At 38.4% G+C, this 22,043-nt stretch overlaps 2 protein-coding genes across 5 annotated transcripts in view; one reads left to right on the top strand and one right to left on the bottom strand.

Moving 5' to 3' along the window:
- The window catches only part of TBC1D19 (TBC1 domain family member 19), a 151,861-nt gene that overhangs the window by 80,422 nt on the left and 49,396 nt on the right, over nt 1-22,043 (top strand). For all 4 annotated transcript variants that reach the window (XM_045998271.1, XM_045998270.1, XM_045998272.1 and 1 more), the window contains 2 exons: nt 5,695-5,769; nt 9,003-9,065. In XM_045998271.1, the coding sequence (XP_045854227.1) occupies nt 5,695-5,769; nt 9,003-9,065 (138 nt within the window). The remainder of the gene's footprint in view (nt 1-5,694; nt 5,770-9,002; nt 9,066-22,043) is intronic.
- On the bottom strand, nt 16,714-17,001 carry LOC123937437 (small ubiquitin-related modifier 2-like). The gene has a single exon (XM_045998274.1). The coding sequence runs from the start codon at nt 16,999-17,001 to the stop codon at nt 16,714-16,716; it is 288 nt and encodes a 95-aa protein (XP_045854230.1).

Raw genomic sequence — 22,043 nt, 5'->3', positions numbered from 1 at the left:
ATGTGGGTCTATTTCTGGAGTCTGTTTTTGTCCCATTGATTTATTATCTGTTCTTATGCCAATACCATATTGCCTTGATTACTATAATTTTTTAAAATTATTTTTTTTAACATATAATGTATTATTTGCCCCAGGGGTACAGGTCTGTAAATCATCAGGCTTATACATTTTGGTTACTATAATTTTATAGTAAGTCTTGAAGTTCAGTAACATCAGTCCTCTAACTTTGTTGTTATTCAATATCGTATTGGTTATTCTGGGTCTTTTACCTCTTGAAATAGACTTTAAAATCTTTTCCTTCTATTTCGATACTGTGTTGGCTATTTGGGGTTTTACCTCTTGATACAAACTTTAGAATCAGTTTGTTGATATCCATAAAATTACTTTCTGGGATTTTGATTGGGATTGCATTGAATCTATAAATCAAATTAGGAAGAGTGCACATCTTGAATCTTGACAATATTGAACATAGACTATCTCTCCACTTATTCAATTTTTCTTTGATTTCATTCATCAGAATTTTGTGGTTTTGCTCATATAGCTCTTATACATATTTTGTTAGGTTTATACCTAAGTTGAAGTTATTCTTTGGGGACTAATGTATATGATATTGTGTTTTTTAATTTCAAATTCCCCTTGTTCATTGCTTGTGTATAGGAAAGTGATTGGCTTTTGTATATTAACCTTTTTATCTTGCAACCTTGCTATAATTTCTTGTTAGTTCCAGGTGGGTTTTTTGGTTAAATCTTTGGGATTTTCAACATAGACAGTCATATCATTTACAAACAAAGACAGTTTTATTTATTCATTGTTAATCTGTGTACCTTTTATTTCCTTTTCTTGTCTTATTGCACTAACTAGAACTTACATCATGATATTGAAAGTGGTGGTGAGAGGGGACACCCTTGCCTTGTACTTAATTTTAGAAGGAAAACTTTGAGTTTCTCAGCATAAGGATTAACAGTAGCTATAAGTTTTTTATAGGTATCCTTTATCAAGTTGAGGAAGTTCTGATTCTAGTTTATGAGAGTTTTTATTATAAGTGGGTGCTGGATTTTATCAAATGCTTTCCTTTATCTATTGATATAATCATGTTATTTTTCTTTTTAATCCACTGATGTGATAGATTACATTAATTGATTTTCAAATGTTGAACCAACTTTATAGACCCATGGTAAAGCCCAAGTGGTCATAGTGTGCAATTCTTTTTATACGTTGTTGGATTCAGCTTTGCTAATATTTTGTTGAAGATTTTTTTTCTATGTCCATAAGTGATATTGGTGTGTTTTTCTTTTCTTATGTTGTTTTTGGTATTAGAGTAATGCTGACCTTACGGAATGAGTTAAGAAGTATTCCTCTGCTTCTGTTTTCTGACAGAAATTGTAGAGGATTGGTAGAATTTCTTTCTTAAATGTTTGGTAGTGAACCCCTCAGGGCTTAGTGTTGTCTGTTTTGGAAGGTTATCCATTATTGAATCAATTACTTTTAACAGTTACAGACCTATTCAGGTTATCTATTTCTTTGTGTGTGAATTTTGGCAAATTGTGTACTTCATATAATTGGTCCATGTCACCTAGGTTATCAAATTTGTGATTATACGATTGTTTATAGTATTCCTTAATTGTCCTTTTAATGTCCACAGGATCTATAGTGATGTCACCACTTTCATTTCCAATATTAGTGGTTTGTGTCCTCTCTCTTTTTTTCTTAGTCTGGCTAGAGGTTCATATCAGTTTTATTGATCTTTTCAAAGAACCAGCTTTTCTTTTCTTTTTTTTTAAAGATTTTATTTATTTTTTTGACAGAGATCACAGGTAGGCAGAGAGGGCAGTCAGAGAGAGAGAGAGAAGGAAGCAGGCTCCCTGCTGAGCAGAGAGCTGGATGCGAGACTTGATCCCAGGACCCTGAGATCATGACCTGAGCCAAAGGCAGAGGCTTAACCCCCTGAGCCACCCAGGCACCCTTTTCTTTTCTTTTCTTTTCTTTTTAAGATTGTATTTATTTGAGAGAGAGAGAGCACATTCATGCACACGTGTGAGTAGGAGAGGTGTAAAGAGGGAGAAAGGGAGACTCTCAAGCAGACTCCCCACTGAGCACAGAGCCCGACATGGGGCTCAGTCCCATGACTGTGAGATCATAACCTGAGCTGAAACCAAGAGTTGGATGTTTGCCTGACTGAGCCAACCAGGTGTCCCAGAACCGATTTGGTTTTGACAGTTTTTCTCTATTGACTTTCTGTTTTCAACTTCATTTATTTCTGCTCTAAATATTATGATTGCTTTTTACTACTTACTCTGAATTTAATTTGCTTTTCTTTTTCTAGTTTCCTAAGGTAGAAACCTAGATACTGATTTTAGATTTTTCTTGTTTTCTAATATATTCATTCAGTGCTTTTGTAAATTTATCTTTAAGCACTACTTTCAGTGCATCCCACAAATTTCTTAAGTTGTTTTCATTTTCATTTAGTTGAAAATATTTTAAATTTTTCTTGAGAGTTCTTATTTGACCCATGTGTATATGTTGTTTAATGTTTAACTATTCAGGCATTTTCCATTATCTTTCTGTTACTGATTTCTAGTTTAATTCTGTTGTGTTCTGAGAACAGACATTGTGTGATTTTCTTTCTTTTCAATTTGTTAAGGATGCTTTATGACCCAGAATTGATCTGTCTTGATGAATGGTTCATGTGAGCATGAGAAGCATATGTATTCTGCTGTTGTTGGATGAAGTAATGTGTAGATTTCCATTATATCCAGTTAATGGTGTTGTGTTCAATGTTATCCTTTACTGATTTTTTTTTGCCTGCTGAATTTGTCTATTTCTGATAGAGAAGTAATAAAGTTTCATTTCAACTGGAAATGTATGGTTTATTTAATAAATGATGATGATAATTAACTATCTTCCTGAAAGAAAACATATGCTTATGAAAAAGAAAACTTTGCTTATGACATATAAAAATAAGTTTCAGGAAATTTAAATATTCAAGTAAAAAACGGCAATTTTAGAAAAAAATAGAAAAATATTTGTATAAATAAATGTGTGGTAGGATGCCTTACCTAAAGTAAGGAAGGAAACCCAAAGCCATAAGGAATTTTTTAAAAATTTGTCAGTGTATACCATAAACAAGAATCAAACAACCCCTTTGTTTTGAAGAAAAAGTATTTGTAATACAAATGACAAAGGGTTAATCCTCATTATAAATAACCCCCCCAAAAAATAACAAAATAAATATAATCTAATAGAAAAATAGGGAAATGTTATAAAACGTATATCTTTGAAGTATAAATTCAAATGCTCAGTAAACATATGAGAGGATGTTCAACTTTATTGATATTTGGGAAAATGCAAATTAACACAACAGTTAAGACCTCATTTTTCACCTTAACCAGGTGATTCACCTGGTTAAGCTACTGCCTTCGGCTCTGGTCGTGATCCTGGAGTCCTGGGATTGAGTCCCATGTCAGGCTCCCTGCTTGGTGGGGAGTCTGCTTCTCCTTCTGACCCTCCCCCCTGTCATGCTCGCTTGCACGCGCGCTCTCTCTCTCATTCTCTCTCAAATAAATAAATTAAATCTTTAAAAAAAAAAAAAGAACCCATTTGCTATCTGTGAGAAAGTTAAAAGTGGTGAGGATATAGGTAAACTTTGGCTCTCATCTGTTGCTGGTGGGAATTTGAATTGCTGATTTTTGGAAAATGATCAGGCAAACTGTAGTCCAGCTAAAGATATATATTTAACCTTCAGCCTATAATCCTTCCTTTGCCAGTATATCCCATACAAAAGCACATGTGAATAAGGATAGTTATTACAGTGTTACTTATAGTGACAAGCACTTCAGTATCCATCTATAAGAGAATGATTAAATAAATGGTGATCTGTCTATGGAATGGTGATCTGTCTATGGCACAGCTTTAAAAATATTAAAGTGTATATAGCTATTAAGAAGAAAGATAGATGTGTACCTATTAACCTAGAGGGATGATCTTTCTATGTAGCTAATTTAGAGAAACTGAATAATGAGTATAGTGTGATACCAGTTTATGTTTAAAAAATGAAAATCAAGGGGTGCCTGGGTGGCTCAGTGGGTTAAGCCTCTGCCTTCGGCTCAGGTCATAATCTCAGGGTCCTGGGATCAAGCTCCACATCAGGCTCCCTGTTCAGCAGGAAACCTGTTTCCCCCTCTCTCTCTACCTGCCTCTCTGCCTACTTGTGATCTCTCTCTCTGTCAAATAAATAAATATAATCTTTTTTTAAAAAATGACAGTCAAAACCCCTACATATAAGTATATATTTATACAAGCATAGAGAAAGCTATGGAAAAATACAAATTACTAATAATATTACAAATACTATGCAAATAACATTAGTTTCTTTGGGAAGGCAGAACGGGAAAAGGAAGGGTTGTTACCTTTTTCTGTATCCAGCTTTAGATTGTCTTAGTTCTTCAGAAGGAATCACACAGATTGGTGTGTAGTGGAGCTAAGCAGTGTTTGGATATCAGCAGAAACCAGAACTAAAAGTGCCAGAGAGATGAATGGAGGGATTGGAGAAAAACAAGGGCCAGCTAAAGCAATGAGATGATATTTCCATCTGTCTTTAAGACAACTATTATCCACTTGATTCTTACCTTCATTCTATTTTTTTGAATGCCCTGACTAACATTAACCTGATGCTTAACTGGATTATAATCTCAAATCCTTCTTCCCTCTTTCCCTCCCTCCTTCGCTATTTTTCTTTTCCCCCTTTTTTCTTTCCTTTCCATCTTCCCTCTCTGTCTTCTATATCTTATTATCTATTAAATTAAACATTAGCCTAGGGGTGCCTGGGTGGCTCAGTGCGTTAAAGCCTCTGCCTTTGGCTCAGGTCATGATCCCAAGGTCCTAGCATCGAGCCCCAAATCCGGCTCTCTGCTTCCCAGGAGCCTGCTTCCTCCTCTCTTTCTGCCTTCCTCTCTACCTACTTGTGATCTCTGTCGAATAAATAAATAAAATCTTTTTAAAAATAAGCCTAATCTTTTCACAACATACTGTTAATTAGATTTTATGGTGTTATGGATACCATATAGAATATGGGACCATATTCTAATATTTTTTTAAAAAACTGACTTCTTTCATATGCTCTGTGATTGCTTTTACTTGCTGGAATGATTTAAGAATTTTAACCTTTTTATTTTATAATAATTTAGATATTAGGAAAGCAGTATAGAGTGTCCTTCTGGGTTTTTGCATAGATTCCAGGCCAGGAATCAACTCTTACTACCTTTGTGGCCTTTGACAGCAAGTTGCTTTCTTCTCTGGGTCTGTTTCTCAACTACAATCTGGAATAATAATCATCGAACTATTTTATTGGTATGGGATTAAATGAGTTAACATGTATGGTGGGTAAAACAGTTTCTGGCATCTAATAATTAATAAATATTACTGTATTTGCTATTAAAGTTAAATAATAGTTAATCAGTTTAGCAAACATTGATTAAATACCCACCAGGTCCCCAATTCTTATCCTAAGTGATAGGATTAGGTATATTTATTGAGTATCTACTATTGGCCAGGCATGGAGAATATGGAAGTGAATAAAATGAAGTCCTCTTAGTGTTTATGATACTATTAATGAATATTATTTATTAAAATTTGAGGCTGACTTTATAAATGTGACTGACCTTTAATTTTGTGTGTTTGTCTTACTTTTAAATCTAGGATATCTTGTATTATGAGCAGCTTAAGACCAATGTAATACAACATGACCTTTTGGTGGACAGTCTAATCTATAAAGTAAGTAAAGGTGTACACAGTTTTTTCACTTCAGTAATATCATTAAATAATCATTGTGAGTCTTTAACATATAGGACCTATACTTTGTATGATAATACATGTTAATTTTAAGTGATCATAGTACCTGTAAAGGTAAGGTTCATTTTCAAAATATTTAGTCTCCAGTCAATATTATCCTCCTTCCCTTTGAAGCTGTCCTCATGATTCTTTCCTGATACTCCCATTTTTTTGATTAAAAGAATGATAAACATTCCTTTTTCCTGTAAATTCAAGTTTTCCACACAAACCAAATAAAAATGGAACTGAAAAAATAAGACTGTATTTTTCAGAGTCAAAATTAGACTAATATTTTTGTCTTATTTATCTAATGATTCTTTAGGGGCTACTTGCTTATTTTCTTGTGTTAAATTCTTTTTTATTTTTAATTTTTTATAGTTTTAGACATCTGGTGAAGCACATGTCAAGTTTTATGATAGGGATACACTGAGTTTTTGTTCCAGGCATCTGATACTGGGTTGAGTGTTGAGATATAGATAGTATAAGCATGAAATAGGATATGCCTGATTCTAGATTAATAAAAGACTTGGATTTTTAATTTAGGACTCGAAAGATAGAAAAGAAGAGCTTATTATTTCAGGCCTCAAAAATGGGAGAGAGAAAACACATTGAAGACCTGAAGATTTTTATGGGTAGAACTTGACCAAGGCTAATAACAATTGGCATTTAGTGACTATCTACCATGTGCCATACAGTGTTCCATACTCTTCACATAGATTGTCCTTGATCCTGAAAGCTATCTTAAGAGTATCAGATACCAGCATTTAGGTATCATTTATAGATAAATGCATGTTTCCCCCTGAGAAAAAGCCGTACGTTCAGTAAAATCAAACATTAAAGATAATAGAGCTCCTGGGAAAAATAGCGTTGGGGCAACTTTTGCAACTTTATAACCAGAATACTAACAAAAACAATTATTAATAGTTTGGAAGATGAATTGGACAGCTCCAGCAGGCTGCTCCTGCAGGAGATACTAAAAATGTACAAATATAATGAAGTAGAAATGCTAACAGAATGCAGATGGAAGTGGTGTGCTGGGCCCCTGGGGCTGCTGTTAAGGTGGGCACAAGAGGAAGTACAGCAACTAGGAGATGTGTAGGCCAGGGGTGTGCCTGTCTGAAGAGGGAGCCCCTTATATGGTCATTTATTTTTAATTTTCTTGAAATACAATTATATAGGCTCATGCCTGTGCAGCCGCTGAGCAAAAGGCATTTTACCTTTCTTGCCAAAGGTTCTAATTCTACTCTTGCAATTTTGGCACCCCTATTAAAAGAAAAGTTGCATATGAACCAACACAATTTCCATGTTATAACATATATTATTCCCTTACCCCCCAGCCACATACTGACATGTTACAGCAAAATAGGAAGTACTCTTCTTTTACCATTTTGTGTATGGAGGGAGCTGAAGTAAAGAAAGATTAATTAGCTAAATTCACATAATAAGTAGCAAAGTCAAGATTTGAATGTAGATAATCTGACTTCACAATCATACTTTTTAAATCACTATTCACTACAGGAAGCAAAGTCTTGACTCTCTCAGAAGTTTTACATAGGTTTGGATCACAGATACTATTGTTAACTTAGGTCAATTAGTCATGCTCAGGGGATTATTTTAGCACTAGCCTAAGAGATCTTCAGGGCTTTCAGACCTTTCAACCGCTTTTTCTATTCAAATGAAAGAAGACTCAAAAAAGAAGAAATTCAGAAAGTCAGGGAGGGCTAGCATGAGAATTCTCTTTGCTGCCAAGATGAATTTCAGTTTGAATCAGTAAAGGAAGAGGTAAACAGTTTGTATTTGAAAAATTAATTGTTAGTAGAATCAATCCTGACTGTCCATATAGCATGAGTATTTTTAGGAAGATATCTGTCTCTGGTTGTTCCTGACTTGAGTGTGTTGAGCTTTGCTGATCTTTTTGGAGCAACTCCAAATGTTATTAAAGTCAGCTTTTGAAGGAATGGGCACTAAAAAAAATATTTGAAGTTTCATTAAAGCTCCCTATGGCAAAGACTAATTTTTAATTTAACTGAAAATAAAATAAAATTTTATCATTATTATGTTAGTGGTTGAAGGAATGGATGGAACAAGGCAATACTAAATTTAGAACATCACCAAACCCTCCCTAAGCTAAATTATTAAATTGTTCTCTCTGGACTGAATTTTTTTTCCTCACAAAGTTGCCTCGTATCCGCACTTTCTACAGTTTTGCACCACCTACTATGACATGACAGTTTATACCAGAGTTTCTCGACCTTTTCTTCATTATTAGCTCCCTAAAGAGAAAAATTAATTTTTTCTCTAATATAAAAAAAAAATACCAAAGAGTAAGATTTAGAGGTCTATAAGCCATTGTAATAATGAAATATTTTGGCCTCAGAGAGCTAATTCTCACCCCCTTGGAGGTAATATCATCCCTATTGAGAATGCATGATCTCGATCTCTACCCGTATTATCTTCTGATTTAGAAGACTGACCCCTTTCTTTTCTCTTAATTTGTGTCTTTAAATTTTTCTAGACTTAGCACATATTCACTCCCTCCAGGATCATGCATGATTCATTTCATCTTCCCTTGATTGCTGCTTTTGCTCAACGGTCTGGTTGAAATTTGTAGATTGAGCAATATTATCTTGGATTTCTTTAATTTTTCTTTCTAATTGTTCCCATATTTCTACTACATATGTTTTCTTGCTGGTGTGACTATAGACTTTTTGAAGGTAGCAGTTGTTGGGTAATATGCAGTGACTTGCAAATGAATAATCACTGTCATATGAAAGATGTTTGATATTTCAAGGTAATGGCAAGAATGTTAACTTGAACAGTAGACGGTGATTTTGTAACAGTAATTTGGAGCTAACTTGTTATGGTTTCTTCTAGTTGTTGTGATACATCTGCTTTTCCAACTCTAAGACACTTAAAAATCAGATTAAAGAAGATAAAAATTAAAATAAATAATAAGGAATTGCTAATGGAACCTAAAAGGTTGTGAACAATTGAGGTCCAATAATGCGTCACATGTATTAGTCAAGTAAATTTATAGCAGTGATGAAATCTGACACATTTATAATCATACATAAGTAAAATCATTACAGTATTATTTCTAGATAATGCATTTATGTCATAGTACTATAGACATACTCCTTTAGGTTCTTTTCTATACTCTCTACCTTTAATTATAGGATGTGAAGTTGACAGCAAGCAACGATGATTATTATTTTGTATTTGAAGATTATTTGTATCAGGTAAGTCAAAAAATCAAAATATATAATGTTTTTGTTTTAAGTGCTCTAACTCAGCATACTTTAGGAGGTATCTCTGTTTTTAACTGAATCCTCCTGAAATCTAAGCCATATTGGTTTTTTATCAAATATTCTAAGTTTAGAATAAGGTTAACGTTTGTTCTTATGTGGAATTGTGTGGGAGATTAAGAGTTCTCAAATGAGTGTTTGGACTGTTTCTTTTGGTCATATTTGCTATGACCAAGAGAGGTATAGGCACAGAGTCTTAAATTGGGTACTAAATTCATACTTAAGGGAACCCAAGATGTTTAGAAAAAGTATTTTACATGACACTTTTCTATTAAAAGTATTGAATAAATAATTAAATGTTTTGAAATCAATTTGAGGTGTCTTGATTATTCTTTGATCATTTCATGTACTGATGTTGTAGATGTTTTGGTCCTTACCTAAGTCTTTTTCATATCTACTAAAATTAAAACATTTTATCATAAGTAGAAAATGAATAGTTTCTAAAGAATTGCCTAGATGATATTCTTTTTTAAAAGATCACACATAGATATTAATAATTTTATTTTGAGTGTTAATATAAATGTCATGGTATAAAAATCTAGTTTTTACATAGTAATTTCAGCTTGATTAAATATAAATCAGTTCCAGCTATTTGGATTAGCAGATTTCAGTTAGTAATAGTGGTAGTTGTATGCATTTATATAAGAAAAAGAGATAGAAAAGAATCTCTCAAGGTTTAATTAATCATTCATTCAAAGAACTGAAATCCAAAGACTTCATTGATAAAATTAAAGTTTAAAATAACCTAGAAACAAATTTAAGAGGATTTTAATGATTTCACATATGTGATTATATTTTTTTAGTTTAAAAAATAATGTTTTAAAATTCTATTTTTAATGTAAAGTCAGTTATTAATTAAAATTTAGAAAATATAAAAATCTGAAAGTTTACTTACTTATGGCACCAGTATTATACCCCAGTGTCTAATTGTTAGTAATCAGTTAAATTCTGAATTTCATTTATAGATTGTTATTTTACTGATTACCTCTAAACTTAAGAAAATTGAATTGATGTTATCACTTTTAGAAGAGTCGCATGGAGCCATCCCCAGCAGAAAAACCATAACTGGTGAAAATTATTTTAAAAACAGAAACATTTTAAGTATCTGAAAATGGTCCTAAGGTTATACATCAGATCAGAAAAAAAAAAAAAGAAAGAAAAGAAAATTGCTCAAGAGAAGCTACGAAGTCCCGGGAAGAACAGTCTATGGCACTTGAGCCATGACACTCTCTCCTTCCCCTCACCACCAGATCAACAAGACAGAAGCTTCAATTCATCTGAGTGTGACCAAGAAGATGGGGCTCCCTTTTCCTCTAACTTCCAGTCAAGGACTATAGTAGCTCTACAGAAGGTGTACGTAGCTAGTATTTCTCATACTCTAGCTCTTTGTTGCAGATGCTAAATTCCAGAATATTGCTGCCAAGAAGTCATAAGCTTCCTTCTTCCACCTAGCCTCCACTCATAGAGCAGGCATCTGTCCCAAATGCTCTACCTGCTCTCAATAGGCTGAGAATACTGGAGCCCCACTTCCCTCACCCCAGTTTGCTTATAGGGTGGTAGTTCCTCACTGGGAGAGGCAAGCTGAGAACACTAGAAGTTACTGTAGCCAACCAGTGCCCTTCTCAGAAATCAGAAGTGGGCCACAGTCCCTACCCCTAGCTCCAGAGTGGTGACTCAAGAGATTTTGTCCAGGTACATAAGAAAAGAGACTAATGAAGCTGTCCACAAAGAACTGACCTTAAATGGAATGTGGGAAAGTTCAAGCTTAATGGGCTTCTTAAAACAATGGCGATTTTACCGATAGGCAATTAAGAGGAGGCAATTAGCTTCATAAGGGTTATGAATGATTTAAGCTAAATCTACAAGCCACCTACTTTACCAGAGAGACCAGAGAGAGAGACAACTGGAAAGAGCCTTGCCGGGGTAGTAACAAATTTCAAAGACTGGCTTCAAAAATGACTTCGGTAAAGGATTCAAAATTTAATTGTGTCACACTGTGGTACAATTCATGCCCGAGAACATTGTTGAAAACAGTAGAGCATCACCTAGCAGTTAGTGGAGCTTAACATCTGGTTGTAATACAGGCAGGGGCAGAGCGCTTAGCAGAGAGGTCAGAGAGAGGGAGACAAGTAGAGAGAGCCCTGTTAAAACTTGTTATTGAGGAGTGACTGCATAGGCAAGGCTGTGCCCTCTGACATACATCAGAGGCTTCACACTGTGAGAGAAATGAACTTCAATAAAATATTCCAACCAAGTCAGTAAACAAATAAGCAAACTCACGTTTGATGGAGTCATTTATTTTTGCTTTTGTGCCTCATGCTTTTGGCATTATATCCAGGAAACCATTGCCAAGACCAATGTCAAGAAGACTTTCTCTATGTTTTCTTCTAGAAGATTTATGATTCAGGTCTTAAATTTAAGTCTTTAATTCATTTTAAGTTTACTTTTGTGAGTGATGTAAAACAGGGGTCTAATTCTATTCTTCTGTATGTCATTATCTGGTTTTCCCAGCACCATTTATTGAAGTATTATCCTTTCTGCATTGAGTATGCTCAGCTCCCTTGTCAAATATGAGTTGACTGTATATGCAGGAGTTTATTTCTGTGCTCTTTGATTCTGTTCCATTGGTCTCTGTGTCTGTTTTTAATGCCAGTGCCATATGGTTTTGATAACTGTAGCTTCGAAGTATAGTTTGAAATCAGGAAGTATAATGCCTCTGGCTTTGTTGTTCTTTCTCAAGACTGCCTTAGCTATTCGAGGTCCTTTGTCTTTATACAAGTTTTAGGATCAGGTTTTCTATTTCTGTGAAAAATGCCACTGGAATTTTGATAGGGATTCCATTGTATCTGTAGATGGCTTTTGGGTTATCAGTATTTCAACAATGTTATTTTTACTGATCCATGAACAGGGATTTTTCGTTTCCTTTTGTGTCTTCTTCCATTTGTTTCATCTAAGTCTTATGTTTATCAGTGTAAGAAATCTTTCCCTCCTTGGGTAAATTTATTCCTTAGTATCTTATTCTTTTGGATGTTATTGTGAATGGGATTATTGCGTGTTTTTAAAACTGTTTTGTTATTAGTGTATAGAAATGCAACTGTTGGTCACCTGGGTGGCTCAGTCGGTTAAGTGTCTACCTTCAGCTCAGGGCATGATCTCAGGGCGCTGGGATTGAGCCCTGTGTTGAGCTCCCTGCTCAGCAGGGAGTCTGCTTTCTCCCTCTTCTTCTCCCTCTCCCACTCGCTTATGCTCTCTCTCTTTCTCAAATAAACATATTTTAAAAAAAGAAGTGCAGGGGCGCCTGGGTGGCTCAGTGGGTTAAAGCCTCTGCCTTCAGCTCAGGTCATGATCCCAGGGTCCTGGGATTGAGCCCCGCATCGGGCTCTCTGCTTGGCAGGGAGCCTGCTTCCTCCTCTCTCTCTCTCTCTGCCTGCCTCTCTCCCTACTTGTGATCTCTGTCTGTCAAATAAATAAAATCTTAAAAAAAAAAAAAGAAGTGCAACTGTTTCCTGGTGTTGGTCTTATATCCTGCAACTTTACTGAATTGGTTGATTAGTTAGTTCTAGCAGTTTGTTGGTGGCATCTGTAGGATTTTTATGTTTATTAGTTCACATTGATGCGGGTGGGCTGGGTCTGAGGACTCAGACCCTCTTAGCTGGTCCTTGGCTTCACACAGGATGGATATCAAACATGAGCCAGAAGGGGGTGAAAGCAGAGTTTATTGAAGGTTGAGAGAACAGATACAGATGGATAATCTGGGTGACTCAGAAATGAAAAGAGGGAGTCTTTGCTTGGGATCTGAGACTTTTATTGATGATTGTGGTCTGGTGCATGTGTCTTCTCAGGCATCCAGAAACTGATCAGAATGAAGACAGGGTTCAAGTGTCCATCATAAGTCACTTATTCCTGGAGCCAGGGGTCTTGGCATCAGGGTGTTGGTGGCAGTGGTCTATAATGTACACATAATGGCCTCACCTGGTCATTCCTTAGATAGTATCTGTCAGGCTGGAAGACTCCAGAGGTCATTAACTCTTTGCCCCTTACAAGGAGGACATACATTAAGGTATGTATAGGGCATGGTGCAGGTTCTAGCAAGAATAGAAGCCAGAAAAAGAAGCAAAGGGGAAAAAAAAAAAATCAAACTAACTTTTTTTTTTTCTTTCCCCTCCTCATGGGACCCCTTTGGTTTCCCTGTCTCATTCCCTGGTATGGGATTTTCATTCTCCTATTCTTAAGGGGTGTTGAAGGGCGAAGGTCTCATCTTCTGTAGCTTCTTCAGGCTGAAAGGGATTGTAGACCCTGTCTATTGGAATGCATAAAAATCCCAATTAAATGAAGGGCCCCTACTTGTAGATTGTCAGAGATGTTCATGAGGCCGCATCATTAAAGTAGAACGCCTCCTAGAGAATATCCGTTCTAATAATTTTTCTGACATATTTATGCAGAACATGCAACAACAATAGCTCCCACAGCAAAGAAAAAGCCCTGACAGAACTATTGCTACTATTAGTAAAAGAAGTTTTTTCCACCAAGACCATCCATTTCCACTAAACCAGGAATAAATCCAATCATTGAGGGAACTAGAGGAGTCAGACATTTCTTTAATTTGGGTGTGCATGTCTGATAGAAGTGTAGATACATTAGCTGAGTTATCTGGGATATATACACAACATTCAGTCTTAATGATAGCACAGGTTCCTCCTTGAGCTGCTGTTATTATGTCTAAGGCCATCCTATTTTGTAATACAGCCTTTCTCATTAATGTAACTTCAGAATTTAATAGCCCGAGTGCCAGCATAGTATCATTAAGGGCATGTGTAGTATAGTTTGTGAGGGCCTCTACGTGCCAGATTATATCTTCTATTCCTATTTGGGGCAGGAAAATACCTAACAGGTGATCATACCAATGGAAGACTGACCGGGTCCAGCGATGGAGTAGATGGGGATAATTTGCAGGCATAGGTAATTTTTTACGCACTTTCCCTTGTATCCAGGGAAAGCCCAGGGTACAGCGCCCTATCCATCCAGGGGGCAGCCATGGCCACAAATTTGTGCCACATAGCCATTGAGTTCCATTAGGTGCTAACCATCTGATGCCTGGTCGTCTCATCCAGTCAGTAGCAAACCAATCAGTTGCTTGTAAAATAATGATATGGGTACAAGCATCTGGGGGGAGCCATCCTAATTTACGGGTGCTATTAGGCCAGGCATCGTAGGAATGATTTCTTTGCTCCCAGCATAGAAGAGCTTTCTGGTTTAATTGGCCTATGGTAGGAGTAAGCCACATAAATTCATCCCATACTTGAAAATAACCGTCCTCAGTATATCTCATATTATTAGACTTACTTGTTGCCCACAATGCTTTCTTATTTTCAATCTTAGAGTTGGCATATTCAGTCATGATTTTGACAGTCTGGGGGTAGGAAAAAGGTCTTTTATGGCCTGGAGAATTCCAGGTAGTATTTACCATAGGCCAACAAGAAACATTTCTGTTAGTGATAGAGATGTCCCTGTATATGCTTGAATCTGGCTGGAAAACCATATCTTTTACATATTGGTGTAAGTAATGCCAGTCTGTGCCTTGTAAAGGAGAAACCCACCATGGGAGGCCTGAGGTGCTGGATAAAGGGAGGAGGCCACAAATCCAGCAGGAACTTTTCTGTAAACTGTCAGCATAGTGTTGAGCCCATTGCAAAAATAAATTGGGGCCAGTAGTTTCCCCTAGAGATAAGTAAGTAAAGAGTAAATTCAGAAAAGTGAAAGATTTTAAAAGCGCCATTGAGCCTTACTTAGTGGTCCGTCAGAGCAGCAATTTTAGTCTTTTCCTCAGGTTCTCAGGTGTGGATGGATGCTAGGAGCTTCAGGTAGACACTGCAGCAGGTATTTTCTTGAAAAGACAGTTTAATTCGTTGACAGGCTCACAGGCATGTGTGTCCCCTTCTTCCCGTGGAGGCAGTATCAGAGTTGGCTCCTGCAGAGACTCAGGGGAGACAGGTTTGATTCTGGACAAGTGAACCCAGCTAAAGATACCTTTAAGCTGTACTGCTCTGGGGGTGCTGAGTCAAAGTGGATAGGGCCGTTCCCACCTTGGTTTGAGCTGACCTTCTGGGGACCCCTTTCTCCATGTTTTTAATGATATATTGCTCCCTGATGGCACTGGCACAGACTGTTTGTCTTCAGCGGGGTTTGGAAGTACTTTATTCCCGTACTTTTGGAGAGACGAGTGCTTTACCCAGACCAGTAATATATTTTAAAATGGGATTGGGTTCCTCAGCGAACCATAAAGTTGCAGTGAGAAAAGGTCTTCCATATGTTATTGCAAAGGGGCTCAACCTAAGACTCCCCTTTGGAGCCGCTTTTATTGTTAGGAAAGCAATCAGCAACACCTACACCATGTTTCATGAGTTTGGCAGAGTTTTGCCAAAGTTCGTTTAAAGATGTCGTTCATTTTGCCCACTTCTCCTGAAGATTGAGGCTCTAAGACAGATGATCACTGAGTCACTGATAATTGTTGTGTTATTTTAACAGCTGAAGAGGGTCCATTATCACTTTGCAAACTCCAGAGAAGTTCAAACCTAGGTATGACTTGCTTTAATAAGGTCTTAGAAACCTCTAAAGCCCTATCTGTCCTAATAGGGAGGATCCCTACCTACCTACCTACCTGGTTTATGGTTTACCACATAACCAGCAGATACTTAGATCTCAGAGAAGGCGGCCTTTGAGTGAAGTCAGTTTGCCAGCCTTCCCCATGGTAAGTGCTTCTATACTGAACTGACTTAATTAAGAGGGAAGGCATAGGATAGGACCCTGGGTCATTTCTGACACAAATCTCACATGCTCTGGTAACTTCTCTTACAGTTTTGGCTGGATTCTTTCCTCTGAATACTTGCTGCAATAGATTTTCCATTGTGTCTCTACCAAAGTGAGTGGTGTCATGGATTTGCTTAGTTCTTTTCTCTTCTTTCCTTCTCTTTTCTTTTCTTTTTCATTTTACACAAGAAGTTTATTTAAACAACAAGTTGCTTAACTTGACAGGAAAACAATCTAGGATTCATTTCTTTTAGAGTAATTTATCCCCACTTAAAGACAGATCGTCTTAACATGTAACAGCTACATACAAAAAAGTTACAAAATTGTCCTTGGTTTTACAATGCTAAATGAAAAACATTAAAATTCTCCAATCAAACAAGGCATGCAAAGATGTCTTTATTGTTCTTTTTTTGTTAAACTATGAAAACAAAACAAGCTGCAATATAAAGATAAGAGCTGACCGAGCATGCCACGAATGGAAGGAGGAGGTATTCTCACAGAACCAGTGTTTTCCCTTATCCCATCTCCATTTGATGTCGATCAAAACATACCATTGGCCATTTAGCTAAAAAAAGGGGGGGGGGGGCAATGTGCTTGTGCACATCTCTGATTACTTTATGTCCACCAAAGGAATGGGGCAGGAGAAAATGTAAGAATAGAGAAAACTATACTGTAGTAGTCAGGGTGTGATGGGACCAAATGGCAGTTTTCTAACTGAGAATGTCTTCTTGGTCAGGAGGAATGGAGTCCTGGAATAAAGTAGCGAGTTCCCTTTTTAGCAGATGCCTCCTGTCTGCTGCTGGAACACATCAATTATATCTTCATCCTGCATCTCCAGCAGCGCTGGCGTGTCTGTTTCCTTGATCGGGTGCCCGTCAAATCGGAACCTGACCTGCGTCATGGACAGACCCTGTCGTTCACAGTAGGCTTTCATCAGTTTACTAAGTAGCGTATGCCTCTTAATCTTAAAGTACACCATAGACCCATCCTGCCCCGCCACCTTCAAATGAATATGATTGCTGTTCTCAGTCGTGACTTCTTCCTTGGGCTTTTCCTCAGCCATGGCGAGCACTGGAGTCTCCTCAGCTGCCGCTTCACCAGGGAGGGGCCAGGTCCACACCGAGCGAACACACAAGCAGCACCAGGAGTGGCAGAAGAAGGCTTAATTCTTCTCCATTGGAGTGCCTTGGGGAGTACACATTTGTTATTTAATATATACCATCCCAATCGATTTCAGATCCCTTTTGCGAGGCTCATTGAGCCTCAGAGGGATTATAGTTTGGGTTTCTTTCTTGCAAAGGAACTTCTGGAAGCTAAAACCTGTGTAGCAAGCTCTTTCTTCCTTGCTGCCCCTTTTGCTATTCTATCTGCAAAATCATTTCCTGTACTAGTTATGGTTTGGTCTGTTTGGTGTCCTTTACAATGTATAACTGCCCCCTCCCAAGGAAGCTGTATAGCCTCTGATAATGTTAAAATTTTCTCTTTATGTTTCAGAGGGGAGCTTTTTGAATTTGATAGTATCCCTTCTTTCCAGATGGCTGCATGGGCATGAAATAAAGAAGCCATATTTAGAATCAGGATATGTATTTAACTTTAACCCTTTATCTAGTTGTAGTGCTCAGATTAAAGCAATCAGTTTGGCCTTTTGTGCTGAAGTATGGGGAGGGAAAGATTTTGCCTCAGTTATATCCTGTAGGCTGACAATAGCATATCCAATTTTTCTGGTTCCTTCATGCATGAAGCTACTTCCATCTGTAAACCATTCAGCCTCTGGATTGGGCAGAGATTTGTCCTTTAAATCAGACTTTCCTGAATACACATCTTGTTCAGTGTCTGCACAAGAATGGGTTAGAAGTTCCTGCTTGCCTTCATCAGGTAATAGGGTAGCTGGGTTTAAGCCTCCACACACCTGGAGGGTTAGTTACATCAGGGGTGTCCAGGAGGAGGGCCTGATACCTCACTAATCTCTCTCCTTTTAAGCATTTGTGCCCTTTGGCTTCTAAAACCCCTTGAACTTGATGTGGGATCCTGACATCCAGATGTTTTCCTAGAGTAAATATGCTAGCTTCTCCAACTAGGTGGGTAGTCACAGCCACTGCTCATAAACATTCTGGCCATCCTTCTGCTACCAGAACCAATTGTTTAGAGAAAGAAGCTACTGGTCTAGGAACGGGTCTGAGTTTTTGAGCTGAGACACACAAAGCTATTCCTTTCCTTTCTCACACATTTGAGGTGAAGGGTTTTTCCAGGTTTGGGAGCCCCAAGATAGGAGCAGTGCTCAGTTTTTCTTTCATACCTTCGAAGGCTTGGTGGCAGTCATCATTCCATTCCAGGGGTTCTAAGTCACTTCCTTCTAATGCTTTATAAAGGGGTTTGGCTGGAATCCAAATGCAACGAAAGCCTACCACACTTAAGAAGGTTCTCAATTGCCTTTTTGCTTGAGGTACTGAATAGCTGATTTTTCTGTTCAGGGCCAGTGTCTGTGCCCCTGGAGTGAGGACAGAGCCCACATATTGAACCTTCTCCTTAGAAGTCTGGGTTTTCTGGAGAGATACTCTCTACCCCATTGTCCTAAGAAGTTAAGGGTGAGGGTTGTGTTTTCATCAGAATCCTCTTTTGTTGGGCTAGCAATCAATATATCACCCACATATTGAGTAGAGTTCCACTAATCAGTTGTAAATACCCCTGCTCCCCCCTCCATTCCCTTTTTAAAGCATACCCAAACAAATCTGGGCTGTCTGTGAATTCCTGAGGCAGCACTATCCAGATCAGCTGGGAGGTCTCACAAGTATCAGGATCAGTCCATTCAAAAGCAAAAAGCAGTGGAGAGTCAGGGTGTTCTGGTATGCGGAAGAAAGCATCCTTTAAGTCTAATACCATAAACTAATTTGCATCTGGAGGAACTTGTGTCAGTATAGTATAAGGGTTAAGGACTATAGGATGAATAGGAATCATTGCCTCAATAATTGCACTCAAATCCTGGGTAAAACAGTACTCCCCATTTGGCTTCTTAACTGGTAGAATGGGGATATTACAGGGTGACTGACAAGAAGTTAATAATCCATATTTCAAAAATTTCTTAATTAGAGGCTGAATACCTTTTTAGGTATTCTAAGAATATTCTACACGTCGTCTTAGGGAGATAACAATGGATAAAACATTGGCTCGCCTAGGAACTTCTGTTTTCCATACATTGGGCATTATTCTGATTATAATAGGGTATGGTATACTGTCTGGCACATAAATGTTATTTACCACTTGCATGTTTAGGCCTATTACCATTATAAACTTTGTTTTGTCTACATTTGGGTCTGTTAGTCCTATTTGGATGATAGCTTATGGCTTAGCAAGTGAGTTGCTCTTGCAACTCCCCCAGTAAGGGAGTAGGGCATTCAGGTATCAGGAGAAAGCTATGTGAAAACAAGAGACAGCCCATGCCACAAGCTAGTGGACAAGTAGATTGTTCCACCTGTGGCCATCCATCTATTCCAGTAACTATACAGGAGTGCTGGGTTAGAAGCCCATTAGGCTGAGTCAGGACAGAGTAAATGGCTCCTGTGTCCAGTAAAAACTCAATATCCTTACTTTCCCCATCAGAGATGGCCTGGCTCCTGGTATATTATGTTGATATGTCCAGGAAGAGTCATAGAGAGAGCTCAGACCCCTTCAGTCCTCCATAACTTGGGCCAGCAAAAGTTTTGGGACTGAACCCACCTTCCTTCCAAGATGGAGACGATCCTTTTTCCAGTGGCTGTTCATCTTACTGAAGGCATATTGATTGAGACCCAGCCTTTTGTGAGCTGGGGGCTCTGGTGTGCCTTTGCCCAAGTCCGGCCTCACAGGTTTCCACATACAGTGATTACCAGTGCTGTGGCCAAAAGTTGGTCATGGTATTTATGTTGGACAAACTTGTTCTCCTTCTCTGCCCTGTCTCTATTATTAAAGACAGCAAAAGCCATATCCAATAATTGGTTCATAGGAGTTTGGGGCCCACCATTTGCCTTCTGTCATTTTCCCCTGATGTCTGCTGCAGATTGCAGGATAAAATGCACAGCCAACAGGGACTGCTCTTCTGGAGAATTGGGGTCTGTACTTGTATACTTTTGGAAAGCCTCCACTAGAGAGCCTCCAAAGAAAGCTGGATTTGCATCCTTTCCTTGAGTTTCTTTCCTTACTTTATTGAATTAACTGGCTTAACTATGCATGGTCTCATTCCCTCCTCTAAAGTGCAGCAATGAGACGATAAGATCCGTAGGTTTCCCCCAAGTCAGATCAAACATCAAAATCAGTTCCAGGATGTCAAGTGCCTCCACTGCTTTAGGAACTCAGGCCATGCAAACTACATTGTCCTTTGGGGTCCTGATACAGGGCCTTAAAGGTAACCCAGAAGGTACTTCATTCCATTTCCTTTCCCTCTTACAGTATAAATCAAGCTGTAAAATGGTACTGTAACTCAAAATCCCATTGCAGGCTGGGTTTCTTGGTCCTCCAAGTGATTCTGGGACCAAGCCCCATTACAGTAGAATATTAACTTCTTTTTCAACTTCTCAGCATAAATTGTGCCTAATCATGTAAGAAACAAATGGGAATCTGTAGGAATGCTCATTCTTGCTCCCATTTAGGACCGTAAGCAAGGAGTCAGATTAGGACAAAGGGAGGATTAGATTCTGGGATAATACTGTTCAGAATGCCAGAGATCTGAGGCAGAGGAGAAAGTCATTGGCTACAGTGGCCCCAGCCAGATGAATCAGAAGTCATGGAGTTTCCTAGAAACCAAAAGGAAAGATAATCTCTTAAGGATAGAGAAGCCTGCTAATGCTGAATACTATGGTCAGACAATGTAATTCCTCAATGATGGGGTGAACAGTGGGTGAAAAAAGGCAGAAATTCAGAGGGATAGATACAGGTGTAGAGGAGTGATAGGATCTGGCATATTGAGCAAAAGGGTGCAAAAGATTCTAGTTTGTCACATTTCTCCTCCCTTATCCAACAAGATGCCATGTGTCTCATCCCTATAAGCTGAAAACCCACTGCCACTGGGGGCACCAGGACCACTCTTTATTTTGTGTGTGTGTGTGTGTGTGTGTGTGTGTGTGTGTGTGTGTGCGCGCGCGCGCACGTGCTTGCACACACACAACCCTGTGTGAGCCAAAAATTAATTACCGTGGTTGGGCGGAAGTTTTCCTATGGGACCACATCTGTCTCAAATAATCTCTGTTACTCCCCTTGGTCTTTAGTTGTCTCAGAACACCTTTCAGTGGGAAGGAACAAGTGTTCCTTTTCTTTAGAGCTGAGTGACTCAGTCCCTCATGACAACTAACAGCCTTGAAGTTGTCTGAAAGCCAGAGTAAAAAGAGTTTCAAAGCACAGAGAGAGTGGGGAGTAAGAAATGCAGCTTCACAGACCAGTTTTCCCAGTTTTTCTTCCTCCCTGGAGAATGAAGGAAGAAAACGAGAAGCACAGAGACAAAAATTACATCAGCATTAAACCAGCTCTGTTTCCAAGAGGAGGAACTTACCAGTTCCCAAAAGACAAGTTGTGCTTCGCAGACTCAATTTGGGGTTACCGATGTTCCTCTGTGGGTCCCTTTGTGGTTGCCAAGATGATGCGGGCAAGCTGGGTCTGAGGACCCAGAGGGAGTCCTATAGGACCAGCCAAGATGGTCCTTGGCTGCACACGGGATGGAAATCAAACTCGAGCCAGCAGGAGGCAAAAGCAGAGTTTACTGAAGGAGTAGTGAGTGAGCAGATCAGATAGTGTCTAGGAGCCTCAGAGAGGAAACAAGGGAGCCTGTGTTTGGGGCCCCGGGTTTTTATTGACATTGTGGTCTGTACACGTGTCTTCTCAGGCATCCAGGAATTGGTCAAAACAAGGACAGGCTCCAAGTGTCCATCATAGTCACTTATTCCCTAGAGCCAGAAGGTTTTAGTGTCAAGGTGCTCAGTGACAGTAGTCTGGACTATGCACATGATGGCCTCACCTGGTCATTCCTTAGATGGTATCTGTCATGCTGGAAGCCTCCAAAGAAATCATTATATCTTCATCCCTTATGAGGAGGACATACATTAAGGCATGCATAGGGCAGGGGTGCAGGTCCTAGTAAGA

This window comes from Meles meles, chromosome 2 (assembly GCF_922984935.1).
Source record: "Meles meles chromosome 2, mMelMel3.1 paternal haplotype, whole genome shotgun sequence".
NCBI classification, from domain to species: Eukaryota; Metazoa; Chordata; class Mammalia; order Carnivora; family Mustelidae; genus Meles; species Meles meles.
The sequence above is the reverse complement of the archived record's forward strand: the minus strand, read 5'-3'. Positions and strand labels throughout refer to the sequence as shown.